This window comes from Prenolepis imparis, unplaced genomic scaffold (genome assembly GCF_030444845.1).
Source record: "Prenolepis imparis isolate NDT839.2.m4 unplaced genomic scaffold, iyPreImpa1.0 SCAF_4, whole genome shotgun sequence".
In the NCBI taxonomy this organism is placed as follows: Eukaryota; Metazoa; Arthropoda; class Insecta; order Hymenoptera; family Formicidae; genus Prenolepis; species Prenolepis imparis.
In genome coordinates, this window is record NW_028141162.1 from 11,708,440 (window position 1) to 11,723,793 (window position 15,354).

General features: G+C 29.9%; 2 protein-coding genes across 2 annotated transcripts; both read left to right on the top strand.

Moving 5' to 3' along the window:
- The first annotated feature begins 1,177 nt into the window (after positions 1 to 1,177).
- On the top strand, positions 1,178 to 4,424 carry LOC145935524 (sorting and assembly machinery component 50 homolog). The gene is made up of 8 exons (XM_083036960.1): positions 1,178 to 1,394; positions 1,618 to 1,698; positions 1,947 to 2,030; positions 2,103 to 2,321; positions 2,491 to 2,705; positions 2,784 to 3,156; positions 3,352 to 3,646; positions 4,077 to 4,424. Exons 1-8 carry the CDS (start codon positions 1,374 to 1,376, stop codon positions 4,256 to 4,258), a joined length of 1,470 nt encoding a protein of 489 aa, XP_082893086.1. The 5' UTR covers positions 1,178 to 1,373; the 3' UTR covers positions 4,259 to 4,424.
- A 2,306-nt stretch (positions 4,425 to 6,730) lies between these two features.
- Positions 6,731 to 14,328, top strand: Ppp1r15 (Protein phosphatase 1 regulatory subunit 15). The gene is made up of 3 exons (XM_083036957.1): positions 6,731 to 7,093; positions 9,085 to 11,306; positions 11,817 to 14,328. The coding sequence occupies exons 2-3, from the start codon at positions 9,252 to 9,254 to the stop codon at positions 12,024 to 12,026; spliced, it is 2,265 nt and encodes a 754-aa protein (XP_082893083.1). The 5' UTR covers positions 6,731 to 7,093; positions 9,085 to 9,251; the 3' UTR covers positions 12,027 to 14,328.
- Positions 14,329 to 15,354: the final 1,026 nt, after the last annotated feature.

A 15,354-nucleotide genomic window follows, 5' to 3' on the forward strand; every position in this document is an offset into this window, starting at 1 on the left:
ATGCAAAAACGACAAATTCTTTGCACCAAGAATCTAAGAATATCGTGATTTTTCGCTAGTCGTGAAATAATGTTTGAAATTTGATCAAAGAAGATATTGTTTTTGAAAGTATATTTTAATGGGCCACACACTCTCCTAAATACCTCTAACTTTCTAATTATAATAGATGCCATATAAGAGTATGCTACATTTTTTATGGCAGAGATAAGAGTCTCTACAAATTTTATAAACTTTACTAGAGAATTAAGATTGAATTATTATAGAATTGTTATATATATTTATTGCAACTATTAGAGTGAATTTTTTGAAATGTTATGCAATATGATATATCTATTATTGTTATAGCCAGAGTTTTAAATATTTAATATCAACTATAATTATTAGCAATTTTTCTAGATTTTATATTTCTCTATTCTCAGTTATTTTGGATCACAAAAAAATCTTTGTTACAAAAGAGATGTACAATATATAATAAGAGAGAGAAAGAAAAAGAAAGTTATATAAGATGTTCCGTATCTAATGATTTACTTTTAGCACAAATAAAATCAAAAATCCTCCAATTTATTGACTAGATGAAATGATGAAAAATTATATAACGTTATGTAAAATAAATCATTGGACATGATATAGAAGACATTTTATATACACAATGGAAATTTAAATATATTTAGCATTGGATGGTGTAAAAGATTCTATTGTAAAATTATACATATATTTTTGTATGACAAAAAAAAATGCGAATTTTTTTTATAAAGACTAAACTATTTTGAGAAGAATCTCTTAAGATTTGTTTACGTAATTATATAGAACATTAATTATTTTGATATTTTACAGATTTATTAGGTTTCTTCTATAGATTATCTTGTATATGAAATGAAAGATCTTCTAACATCATATTGTTATATCATAAGAACATTTTACATTTACACATTTTAAATTATAAATATAAATATAAATTATAATATAAATATATAAATTATAAATATAAATATATTTTTAATTTACAACTTAAATATTTTAAACAAAAGAAAGTGTAATAAAAAATTACTATATATTAACTGATTTTGATTTGATTTATATACATCATAGATTCTTAGAAATATCAATCCTTTTAGCTGTTTATATTTTATATTTTATCATTAATGTCTAAACACCTTGTATAAAACAGATACATATAGTGCTGCGATCGCACAGGTGATGGCACTGTTCGTGCCGTATGATTTGCGTGTGTGTTCGATATATTTCTTTTTGTATTTCAACATTTAAATTGTAAATTTTCCCTTATATTTTATCATTGCGAAAACATCACAACACTGATTTTGGTATGAAATTTTAATACGACAATCACGAAAGAAGTTCATCGATGAAATAAAATGGGTATTGTCCACGCTAAGGTATGTACATATTTATTATTAGAAGTTACGGCATAACCTAAAAAATCTAATTTGATTCTCGGAAATGAGTAATTTCTAATAATATACTGACATAAATCATTTTAATTTTCACTCGAATTTTGGGAAATAACAATTAATATCGCAGCAAATTTCACGTAATTCATATATTTCTAATTAAGGAATATGTATGTGATCTAACGAGTTAATATTTTTTTTTTTCCAGGAACCCTTTAATCCTTCAGGCTTAGATCAGTCACCTAAGGATAATGAGAATAAACATGATGAATCACCAGTGGGAGATTTTGTATGTTTGCAGTTTATATTACATCATAGTCTAGTATTTTTATATTACATATGATGTAATCTAGTAATATACTATATTACATATTATATTTCATTATATATACTATGTAATATAATATATACTGCATATATATATTACATTATAATCTAGTATATTTTTATTATTATCTTATCAAAATATTTCTAAATTATTAATTGTTATGTGATTAGATATAAATTTATGTTAAAGTTTCATCTTTTTTCTTGCAGCCAACCTTTCTCAACAACAAAACTCGGATACATAAGGAAGAAGAAAATGTACAAACAAAACGTATTGTTTTACAGACAGTTAAAGTACGTAAATTATCTTAATGATTACCAAATTTTTAATTCAAAAATTTTGAAAATTGTTTTTTATTGTGTCAGGCACGAGTCGACAAAATACACGTGGATGGACTTATGCGAACGAAAGACGATATAATTAAGCCACAAGTGATGGACTTGTTTAAGGCTAAAAATTTCGAGGAAGTTATTGTACGTGCTTCCAAAGTACGAGAGAAATTAGATGCTTTGGGATGCTTTAGACACATCGGAGTTTACATTGATGCCAGTCGAGGTCCTGAAGCCACCCCTGAGGGTGTAGAAGTGGGTCTATATAATTACACATTAATTCAACAAACACTAAGTAATTTTCCAGCTTTAAACGTATTTTGTTATCGCAAACATTTTGTTAAATACAGTTTGTTGTTACTGTATATCACATGTGAAAATGTATATTTATTTATAATGTTCATTAGGTTGTATTTGCCATTAGGTCACGTTTAATGTACGTGAAATGAGACGTTTGGTCGGCGGTATTAGCACGATGGTCGGGAACAATGAAGGATCCCTGATTATCAGCTCGAGAGCACCAAATCTGTTCGGGAGAGCAGAACGTATTCAAATGGAGTATTCTCATGGTAACAGAAGTTCGATCAACTTCAATGTATCTGCTATTAAACCGTTTCCACAGAGCTTATACAGTCCAGTGTAAGTTGCACATCCGTATTTGCATAATTAATGTATTAAATTTAGTGTATTAATTTGGATTAATTCTTACATTTATAGATTAACTGGCACTATATTTAGCACGACACACGATTTCCCATGGTCTGGTTTCAAACAAAATGATAAAGGATTACTTTTCGATATGGAGCTCAATCAAACGGGAACTTCTAAACATAATATACAGTATGAAGCTGCATTTAGAAATATAACTTGTTCGAAACAAGCAGCCTTTTGTGTTCGAGAACAGTGCGGACCGAATTTGAAATCCTCGTTAAGACATATTTGGACAATAGATAAAAGGGACTCGGCTATATTTCCCGTTAGTGGAAGTCTTTTGCGATTAACAACAGAGATAGCTGGATTAGGTGGTGACATAGGTTTCTTAAAGAACGAGCTCACTATGCAAAGTAACTGGTCGCCACATGAGTTTCTTGTAAGTTTTTACTTATCGTACTATTTCTTACAGAATATTTGTCTTTGAAAAATTCTATATCGATTGTAAAACGATAATCAGAAATTTGTAGAGAGATATGTCAGGATTAATTTATATAAAAATATAATAAGACGGGGTGAAGGGAGGGGAACAGAGGCGCGATTAATTTATAAAAAATGTTCTATCTTTGAATAGACATTCCAGCTTGGCCTTCAATCCGGACTGTTGAGTGCAATCAATAACGCTATGAAGATAAGCATCGCCGACCATTTCTTCTTGGGTGGTCCGCTGAATGTTCGAGGATTCGATATGAGAGGATGTGGACCACGTTACAACGGAAATTCCGTGGGCGGCGAGATGTATTGGGCAGCGGCTCTTCACGTATATACGCCACTTCCATTCAGACCTGGCCGTAATAGTTTCGGAAATTTGTTTAGGCTACACGGTTTCGTCAATGGTGGCAATTTGTCTAACTTCACTTTTACGTATGGTAAGAGTGATTTGATATTTATACATCGATACATAATTATACCTTTGTTTTTACCATGAAAAAAAAATTTAAATGTTTTAAGGGATTGATTTGCTTGCAGACTTGCTAAAATCTTAATTGTTTTCAACGCGAAGCAATGAGATTTGCTGAAATAAAAGCGAGATTTTAAAAAAGTAGAAAAATTCATTGATAATTGTATAATCACTCACTCACACACACATACACACACACACACACACACACACACACACACACACACTCGTATGTGCATTTTTATTTGTTTTCGTATCTATCTCGATATTTTGCTTAAGAGCATTGTATTATTTTCTTAGCATTCAGTTCATTAGTTACTTAATATCCTATTTTAATATATATTGATTTTAATTTTATATATATATATATATATATTACATATATTTGAAATTTTCAGGAAACTATAATGAAAACATGAAGATTTTCACCGAGAATGTTCGCTGTGCGATTGGCGGGGGAATCGCAATGAAACTAGGAAACGTTGCCCGCATAGAATTGAATCTAATTGCACCACTGTTGTTCGTAAGGAGTGACATACTCCAACAATTTCAATTTGGTATTGGTGTGCAGTATCTTTGAGCGTCGCGATAGTCTATTACGTCTTGTGTCATCTCTGTATGATGGATTTGGATGTAAATGAGGATAGTAAGGTTACATGTGTAAATTTATTTCTGTTCACTTTTGGCCGACAGAAACATTCGCGGAATGTAAAATATTCGCAATAAAGTTAAAAACTATGGTATTATTTTCGCTGATCCTTTGTAAGTACAGCGAAATGACAACTATCCAAAATCCATTTATCCATTGCTACAATTTGAATTGCGATAACAAAAGAAACTATACGAATCTAATATTTATGATAAGAAAAATTAATTTATACAATTGATCGACAATATGAGACAAACAATTTATTGCCTTAATAATACAAATATGACATTGTTATACTAAATTATGATTTAATGAAAAATTTTTTAAAAATTAGAAATGTCGATGTAATCAAAATTTTGTTTTATTGTGTTTTATTGTGACACTTTCAATTTTCCATAAAATAAACTAATAGTTTTTTTCATTCTTTCACTTTCTAATGTAGGCATTTTATTGTCACAATTTCCATACAATAGAATAGATTATTGACATTGCTCAAATCGATGCACAAAACAGAATCATTAATAGTAATTATATTAGTGAATGTATGTGTGCGTTTAATGGAGAAAGACCAAAGAACGAAGGTGACAAAAGAAAAAATTAAACTTGATCCTGAATAAGTCAAGTGATTGGTACAAAGAAAAGCATTAGAATGATGACAAAATAATGAAAGATGATGAAATAATTTTACGCATGTAGAACTAGATGTTAGCTTTTTCTCGACGCGAATATATTTTGCGGTATAACGAATGTAAATATTATGGATATATTGCCTTTTACATGATACAATCCCCACGAATATTTCATCATACGTATGTATCATTGCTAATTGTTATGAATAAGTAATTTTGATGACACGCATGGAATCTACCAGTTATTTTTAGAATGTGTTTCAATCCATCACGAGTTTATTTAGAATTGTTTCTATCAATTTCTACATACTCATCTTTTTTTCTATAAGAACAGAGTTATTTTATTATTCCAAATTTTAAATGCAGAAAATGCAAAATAATATACTAAATAAATAAATTTATTACTATATTATATATATGTTTTTGTGTACATCATTATTTAATAATTTAGATAGGAGGGGAAATAATAGATAAATTTTTCAAAATTCCTATTAGCTTTTTTAAACACTAATCGTGGTGCCAATGCAATCGTCGAAAGTGATAAGTTATCAGCTCAGATTAAATGTAATCTGTGTAACGCTATACAAATAATATCATTCTTCAGCCTAAATGCGACTTATCGTTGAACGTTCATGATAGAAATATGCAAATCGCGTATATATGTATCTTTGAAATGTGCATAATCTCGCGATATTATACATATTAATTGATTCATACATAGCAGATTGCAAAACGACAATATGCATTGGCATATTGTGACTTGTTTTCGTAACATAGATTTGTTTGTTCTTTTATACATATACGCGTTCCTCCGTATTATATATATATATATATATATATATATTGCAAAGAATAAATAATATTCCATTTTTTATGTAAACATTTCACGCTCGAAATAATTTTGTTCAAATTAGTCGTAAAACGAAAACTGTATATATTTTAATGTGATATAATTCGCACGTGCAAGATCGTTGTCAAATACCGTCAAATAGATTCAATGCGATTTTAAGACATTGTAAAAATTTTAAACAGCAAAAACATTAAGATTTTGCATGCATTGTGCATGTGCATTTCGTATCGGTATCGGTTCTGTTTATATTCTGCGACCGCAAAAGTAGACAAGCGCGAATCTGACTCACAAATTGTTGACGTGACATTATTAGCAGGAAACCGCGGAACTTTAGATCTCTAATAGAAAAGCGTTATTATAATTAAAAATAAAAAGTAGAACGCACATTTTTTCTTATCGTGTCTTTATATATGTATTTTCTGATATCGATAATTATATAATTAATACATTCATCAATTGTCGCGAATTACAGAAGAGTGACTTCAAAATATAAATCTCAGGGAAACATTTCATATTATTTTAACGAATTTCAGCGATTTTTTAAGGGAAATTTTTATTGTTTACAAACAAAATATATCTGTACGAATGCGCATTGTGTTGCAAGGTTAGAATAGATTCGCGCAATCGCATGAATCACAATCTAGAATTCCCCTATCACTTTCTAGAAATCCCTTGAATTTTCTGACGTAACCTAACCCTAATCGATGGTCACGTGATAGCTTTGACAGACACGTACTTAGACACAAGGGGCTTCGGGCTCCGGTATAAATTTTTCTTATTAAAGTCTACGTCAAGTATGTACCATTGCACGTGTATAAATTCGAAAGAAATGTTGGGAAATTTATTCCGAAAATAGTAGAGCGAATAAAAAAAATATTTGATCGATCGATTATATTTTTTTCTCGATTGCAGCTGTATCTCTTTGGGACGCGGGAGCACCTCGTCTATCGTCATCCCTGAGTCTCTACGCTTTGCGCATGCGTGGATTCCCTCTCCCTGGCACCGAATGTACTACGTGCTACGCCTCAAAAGGTCCATTCTATAGTTGAAAATGGCCGCTTAAAGTACTCGTCAAGATGCCTGCTGTAAAAATGTATTTGTCTACGATAGAAATCCTCGACGCTGCTGCGAAATCGACACGAATTATTACGACAGCAAATAAGGATTTAAATAACAACATTTTATTTACACCCAGAGATCGTGATTTTACGAAGAACTTGCCGTCGTGCTGTGAACGATATCTATTGCGCGATCACATTCGTCACGCTTCCAAGCACTGTATATCTCGTAAGTATGCATACCGTGCATACATATGCATATATATAATATTGTAATTTATTATTTTTAACTAAATACAGTTGCCGATGTAAAGTAAATTTTCCTATTTTAAAAAGTACAACTAAATATAGATATAGATCCATATTTTAGATGAATAATAAATACACGTGTGCCCTATAGTGCGCATGTATTCACATTAAGTATATAAAAAGCGCGGCCAAATTTCTCTATTTTTTACTTCCAATTGAGCTAAATGATAGCTTAAGTGAAAATTTATGACTACTGGATTACCACTAAAAAATATTATGTTGAAGCGAGCAAGTGTTCTAAAGAAATAAGCGATCCAAAAAAGTCGTTAGTAACAGATGGTGATATTTAAAATTTAACAAATCAAACAAAGAAAAAGAAATAGAACTTCAACATTAGAATGTATTGAAGGAAAAGTTGTTTTTCTTCGTTTCTGTTATTGTTTCTGTAGTAATTTTAGATATCGTTATCTGTTGCTAACAAATTTTTTGGATCGCTTTTTTCTTTGGAATGTTTGCTCGTCTCAACATAAATTTTTAATCTATTAGTCATTTAAACTCATTATTTAGCTAAATTAGAGGTGCTAAAAAAATTCTTATAATAGTATGAATGATTAAAACAATAAAATAATATGAATTATTATTATGAATAACTATAATAACTCGTAATACTAACTCATTGTTTTAATTATTTATACTATTGTAATTCAATATGACTAACAATAATAACTCACAGAATTAGTTATTTTACAGTTCAAATTACTTATACTATTGTATTTATACTATCAAGGTCAGTCCAAAAGTAAGTTTCCTTATTTTTTCTCCTTAGAAACAATAATGAGCGGGTCTTTGGAGCATTAGAAACTTTTATTTGGGTGCTGGAAATATTGGGACGGTTTGGTAGGAAAGCAGCTTCACAACTGTCAATATGCTCCCTGCAATTATGAAGAGAACTTTGCTTAGCGTGTGCGACTGTAAAATGTGTGTGGTCTGATTTTTGACTACAAAAAAATGAAAGTGCAATGGATATCCATCGTCATTTAAAATTCGTGTTGCCGGTAGCGATAACAGGCTTCTCACTCCGCTTCTCGTCATGCACTTCTGTCTTCCCTTCAAAAAATCTTGAGCGCCAACGACAAATTATTTGAATGCTCATGCATTTTTCCCCATAAACTGTTAATTGACGGTGGATATCCGTTGCACTTCCATTTTTTGCAGTCAAAAATCAAATGACCGCCCGCATCTCGCAATTGGACACGCTAAGCAAAGGTCTCTCCATGATTGCAGGAAGCATATTGATGAGAGCTGTAAAACTGCTTTCCAGCATACCCAAACAAAAGTTTCTAACGCCCCAGGGGTCTGCCCATTATCATTTCTTGGGAGAAAAAGAAATAGGCAAACTTATTTTTGGACTGATCTTCGTAAATTTATATTACAGCCTTTAATGTATTCTGATGCACACACCAGTGCATTCAATCAAATTTGTTAATTGATACAATAACTTTAAAATATATCTAAATTTTAGATTTTTTTGTATATATTGAATAGAGAGGTGTTTAATTATATATATATAAAAAGTGTACACATCTGTGTATGATTATTATCATGCATGTATATAAATTGTTTGTAAAAGTTTTGCACTCAAACGATTGTTAATCTATGCATTATATAATGCAATTGCTATAAACATCTAATGATGAAATATAAAATGGAATTTCATCAATTTTTAGTGAATTGTTTAAAAATTGTAAAGGTTTTAGGGCACATTATTGATTATAATAATTTTACTATAAATAACATTTTTAAGAAATAGTACAATAATGATTAATTTTTTAATATTTTTATAACATTATTATTTTATAATTTAAGATTTTGAAATTTATTACGTTTTACTCTTTCTAATATAGTTTTTTAAGTTTATAGATATGTATATTTTTATTCTCTTTTCTAATCAATTGTGTATATTTTTTTTAGCATACAGAGGCTTTATAAGAAGACGGAGAAGTAGTGGTGGAATACCGATCTGTTGAGTAAGAGTGCCAGGGATTTATGTACATCTTGGATCTCTGCATCTAGACTTCTCTAGAAATTTTGCCTCGCATTCATCAGCAGTCTCTTCCTGTGAATCCAATATACAAGAGATGCATTCTGCAGACACAATGGAAAAAACACATACTACAAACTACGTTCCACATGGAGCAAACAATGCATTATCTACGAAAGGAAAAAATTTCTTCCAATCTGTTTGGAATCGGTATATTAGTGGAAATTTTTTAAGTAGACCATCTATCTTTTTATCGAAAATGAATAATTCATTGTCTGTAACGCTCGTAAATGATGATCTAATAAGACCTATGCCTGAATTCATGGAAAAATCGAGTATGCAAGAAGAAACATCCATTGATATTAGACACATAAACAAGCTTATTTACGAAACTATGCAACCCGTTACAACAGTCGATTCGTTTACCAAAGTCGATCGCCCGAATATTTTGTCCTTCAATCGTTATTTTGACGATATTAAAACGCACCAGGACGAAGATATAATCAAAGAAAATCCCACACATAGTATAATGGACTCTATCACGTGTAAGAATGATGAAAGAACAATGGAATCTCATTCTGTGTCAAACGTTCGTGAAACCGAAAAGTTGAATAATATAAGTAATAATTGTTGTCCTACGGAAATTGATTTACAAAAGTGCACAGATACCGATAAAGACACATCAGATATGAACCAGAAGTTTGCCTCGAACGACGTTGACATTAACATAGACGCCAAGTCTTTCCTTATAGTTTCTCATTCGGATGTACCTGAACTTGTAAAACCTGTCGAGGAAACTCCAATATCGGAACGTTTGTCCGTCATGTGTCGAAACGCTTGGAACAGCCTGACCACTCGATTTTACTGTAAAACGAACTCTATGAATTCGGAAATAGCTGTCAAGCAACCATATTTATCAAAGCGATACTGCCGAAGAAGGGCCAACGCTATTGCAATGGGCAGAGGTCGCGGTAGAGCGAGATGTCAACTCAGACGTTCTGGAGTGAGTCAAACTAGACATCGGAAGGAACGCACCAGGCGCGATCTCACCATGATCATTGAATTGGATTACGAGCTTTATAAAAACGACGAGATACAATACTATGGAATACAAAACGATCCTACATTAAATGACAAATCTGCTATCTTGGACGATATAGATGGTTACGATGTTCCGGATGGTGCTCTGTTCGTAAAGCGGACTAGTCCTGTCATATTAAGTTCTTTCGATGTAACGCCTGCGAAACGACAGCCACAGACGCCTAAGAATCAGGAAATAGCGAAACATCCGACTAGAGTGCGTTTAATCGATCCTTCGACAAAGAGCAACAAAGATTGTAACAGTGAAACGTCTGATACAGAGAAAAGTTTATATCAATCGCAGGTGAGCTCTGTCGATTCTGAAGATAGTTTCATAGTTTTCAAAGCCAACGATGATGAATCACCAAAACAGGAAGCGGAGGAATGCACGACAGGAGTGTATCATATTCTTGATTCTTCGATGAAGAGCAACGAGGATTGTAACAGTGAAATATATGATACGCATAACAATTCATTCCGATTGCGCTTATTGTCGGAATCTTCTGTCGATTCTGAAGATAGTTTTATAATTTTCGAAAATGAATCTCCTAAGAATCAGGAAATGATGAAATATGAGAATACAAGAGTACGTTATGTAGTTGATCCTATAAGGATCAATAGCAGTTACCACGAGGATTGTAATAGCGAAACGTCTAATACGCAAAAAAATACATTTCGATCGCGATTATTGTCGGAGAGTTCTTCCGCCGATTCTGAAGATAGTTTTATAGTTTTTGAAGCCAGCAACGACGAATCGTCAAAGCAAAAAGCAGAAGATTCGACCGGAATACATGATATATATAATTTTTCGAAGAAAATCAACGATCATTGCAAGGATTATAATAGCAAAAGATATAAGTTACAATTTTCACAAAATGTCGAAGATACCGAAGATACTAAAGATAGTTTTTGCATAATATTCAACACTGAATTAGAAGAGAATTGCATAACCGATAATTTTAATTATATTAAAACGAGCACTCCCACAGCATTAAACAGCTCAACAGAAGACGAATCGACAATTGAAAATGAAGATAGCGAGGAATCAACCAATGAAATACCAATAAAGAAGGTAATTAAAAACTTTTAATTGTTACGTTCACCATCTTGGACTACGATGTGTCAAAAATGTCAAATAATATCAAACTGCAATGAACTAAAAATTTAGAATAAATTTTTTGTTTAATGTAAAATGATTAATTATGATAGAGACTATTAAAATTGTTAAAATAATTTTGTTGATAGCATATCATGCATTATGTATATTGTAGGAATTATTCACACAAATTTTCTTGTCATTTTTTTTGCTTCTGATGTCATAATTAAAGTTGATTGATATGTAGTTAGAGAATGTTTTAATTATATTTTTATCTCTTTTATCAGTACAACTGTATACAATAGTTGATAAATAAGTTTAAGAATTGGCTGTAAGAATTAAACTTGAGTTAATTAGGAATCAACTGTGTTAAATAAGTTAGGGAATTGAGCAATATTGTATATAAGATATATATCTTCAGTGTCTTATTCAGATGCAATATACATATATTGACAGAAAATTTCAGAGTTCGAATTTCTGTTTCAGGTGAGCTTTGCTCCGGCTCCAATTGTACACGTCATGATAACATGGAATTATGCATATCGAGCAGCTCGGAAAGGTCAATGGGAAGAAATGGCACGGGATAACGAAAGATTTAAAGGACGTATAAATTCCATCGCGGCTGTCCTTAATCCAATTTTGACAAGTAAACATCGCTCTAAAGTTTGGCAAGAACGATTCGCTTTTCAAGAATGATTTGTAACTTTTAACAGTATAAAGTAATTTGTAATAGGGAAAGAGGGAGAGAAAAGGAGATAGAGAGAGAGTATAAAGAGGAGAATGGTTGTATCAGGTATCATATTAAATATATAATTAATATTTTAATGTAATGCATGATACAATCTTTTTTTTCATAACTTTTTCTCACTTTCTCTACATTCTCTACTATAAATGATCTCTTATATTGTTAAATAAGATATAGTAAATTAAAAATATATTGGAAATAAAACATAATTAGATAATCGTATTGTTTAAGTAGCAGAATATAAGATAAAAAGTAAAATTAATATCTTTCGAAATGCAGAAAATGGCTGTGAACATTATTACAAAGAAATCGTTTTTAGTGTATGGCTGAGATATATGGCGTGTCCAATATGATATGTTTTTTCAATTTTAATTAACGCTATCAATTTTATAATATTCTTTACAAAAGAGAGAAACGGACTAATTGAGCCACTGCAGGCGCGGAAATTCTTTCCTTTCAAATATTATTTATTGTGCACAATAAATAATATACATTGATGACCATACTTCAAATTCTAGTTGTACTATTATACAGAAAATGATTACACTAATGGAATTTTGTAAATATTTTTGAGACTTAAAAAGTACATATATAAAAATAGATTATCGAATGAAAAAAAAGAATAAAATGTATGACAAAATACAAATTCGAGAATTACACATCACACTTTACAAAAGATATTAAATGATATTTTTTATTTAAATTTTTCTTATTATATACTTATATTTTACTACAAGTTTTATTATTTTTTCGCTGTTTAAAAAAACGAATTATATGAGAATTAATTGTAAGTACAATAAAAGACTGATAGCTTTTATTGCACACAATAAATAATATTTGAAAGGAAAGAATAATTTGTATATCGATTTTCGCGCTTGGCTCTCAATTAGCTCGTTTCTCCTTTTGGATATTCAATATCAAAGCCTTCTATTTCATCATTACTTTATTGAAAATGGAGCTTAATAGAAAAATATGCTGTTAATTAGATAAAAATTCTATTTTTTATGATGTTACCATAATTACATCAAGAGTTTTCGAGTTATAATGGTATGTAACTCTAAATTTTTAGCACACTCAAATATAATACAATACTGCAATAATAAATACAATAGTATGTTTTAAACATAATATATTGGACACAAGTTACTAAATATTTTTAATTAAAGTTCTTAATGGATTAGGATGTATCAATTAAAATTAAAAGATAATTATACATATTTCTCTGCCATTGTTTAAATAAGTAAACATTGTATAATAGTTGTAATATAAAAATTCCAAAATATATTCATATTTTTTCATAATAGTGCAACATCTACTCTCAATTCATTAGAACAATAAACAATAAACAAATTTTATCTACTTTTAAGACTTTGCATTGCAAATAAACTTTAAAAATTTATGTTCACACGCATTTCCAAACTTGTGGAACCATCATTTTCTGTTATATGATATCTCTTATAACTTTGTTTTTTTTCCAACATCAACTTGCTTGTATAAGAATTGAGTACGTTCATTTTAGAAACAGCGAAAAAATTAATTAAAATTATAATAAAATAAAAGTATATAATGAGCATGCAAGAAAATTTAAGTAAAAAAATATCATTTAATGTCTTTCATAATTTTCAGATTTGTATTTTATTATTATATATATTATTATATATATTATCTATGGAAATAATTGGATTTTAGAACAAAGCTGTTTATTATTTTACATAAATTGTAGAAATACATTTTCGTATATGTGTGATGATTGTTGTTTAAGTGGAAATAATATAGCAATCAGAACTATTATTCAATGAATTTAGTAACATATGTTGCACATATTTTAGACCTCGAAAATATTTACAACAATTTATTAGTGCAATTATTTTTTGTATGATAATACATTAATTAGATCACTTTGAACCATAGTTGTCAATGTATATTATGTAACAATGTATATATAATGTCACATACACAGATAAGTTCGTATATGTATATAATATATAATTTGTACGTCGCAAAGTTCCGAAATTATCGACAAACAAGTTTTAAAATTTGATAGGACCTATCAAAAATGTACATTACGGATGTTTTTATTTGTGATTGTGTATATACACACATTCTTTCTCACACATATACACATTCTCACACGCTTACACATTTTCACACACATACCCACTTACTTTGATATCTTATTTTTATTCTCTAGATGTAATAAAAGCAGTTAGGTAAGACGGTTTTATCACAAATAAAGAGTTTTCGTGACAAATATTTATCAATATCCATTATTTCCTTTAGCTTTGAATTTTTTAATAATTTTTTAACATTTTTTGTAATACTTTTTTTTCTAGAAAATTTTTGAAGAAATTGACTAATATTGACTATATACATATAATTATCAAATATAATAATTGTATCGAGTATGTATTGTTAACTGATACTTAAATAAATGGCTAAACTTTTGTAATTTTTTTTAAGGAAATATATTCTAATCAATATATCGCCGCAGTGTATTTTAAAAGTTCGCGCCAAATTCACGGCGCGTATAACCTCTTGTCAAATCATGCTAATCTAATATCGAACCAGCATATCAAAGCTTGGAAATTCACATCTTGAAATCTGCATTAGCAGCTTACTTCAGTTCGTTCGTTCGTTTAACCTCTTGTCGAAATATAGTTACCTGTTAATATGCCGATTTATCGGCAGCGTGCGCTTTCTCAAATTCTTGCGATAGAGAGTGGCGCGATAATTAGTCAATCATTTTCTTTCGAATAATGAAAAAAAGCTGAAAAATGAATAACCTAATTATTTACATTAGCTATCCCACTAATAATAATTATGTTAATTGAATTAAAAATTTATATTCAATATATCTTTTTATATAAATTCATTTTTAAAACGTTTTTCAGAAAAATGTTTTTTTATAAGTTTTATTAATAATATATTAATTATATTTGTAACAAACTTTCTTTGCATAGAATATTAATTTTAAAACCATCAAAAATGTACACATTTATTATTGATAGATATTGATTTAGAAATATATACTTTAAAATTCGCGCCACTTTGAAAGTTGGCGTTTACTTTTTCTAAATCGTGTTCTTCTAATAGCGTGAAGCGGGTCTCATTTGCAACTATTTCAGTGTGATTTACTTCTTCCGAATTATGTTCTCGCGCGAAATTTAAATCGGAGTTTACACGGTGTTACTTCCTACCGAAATATATTCGCCTATTAACTCTGATGATTTTTCGAAAGTATCAAAAGACGAATATTCCAATTCTCGCTTTTAGAGATAT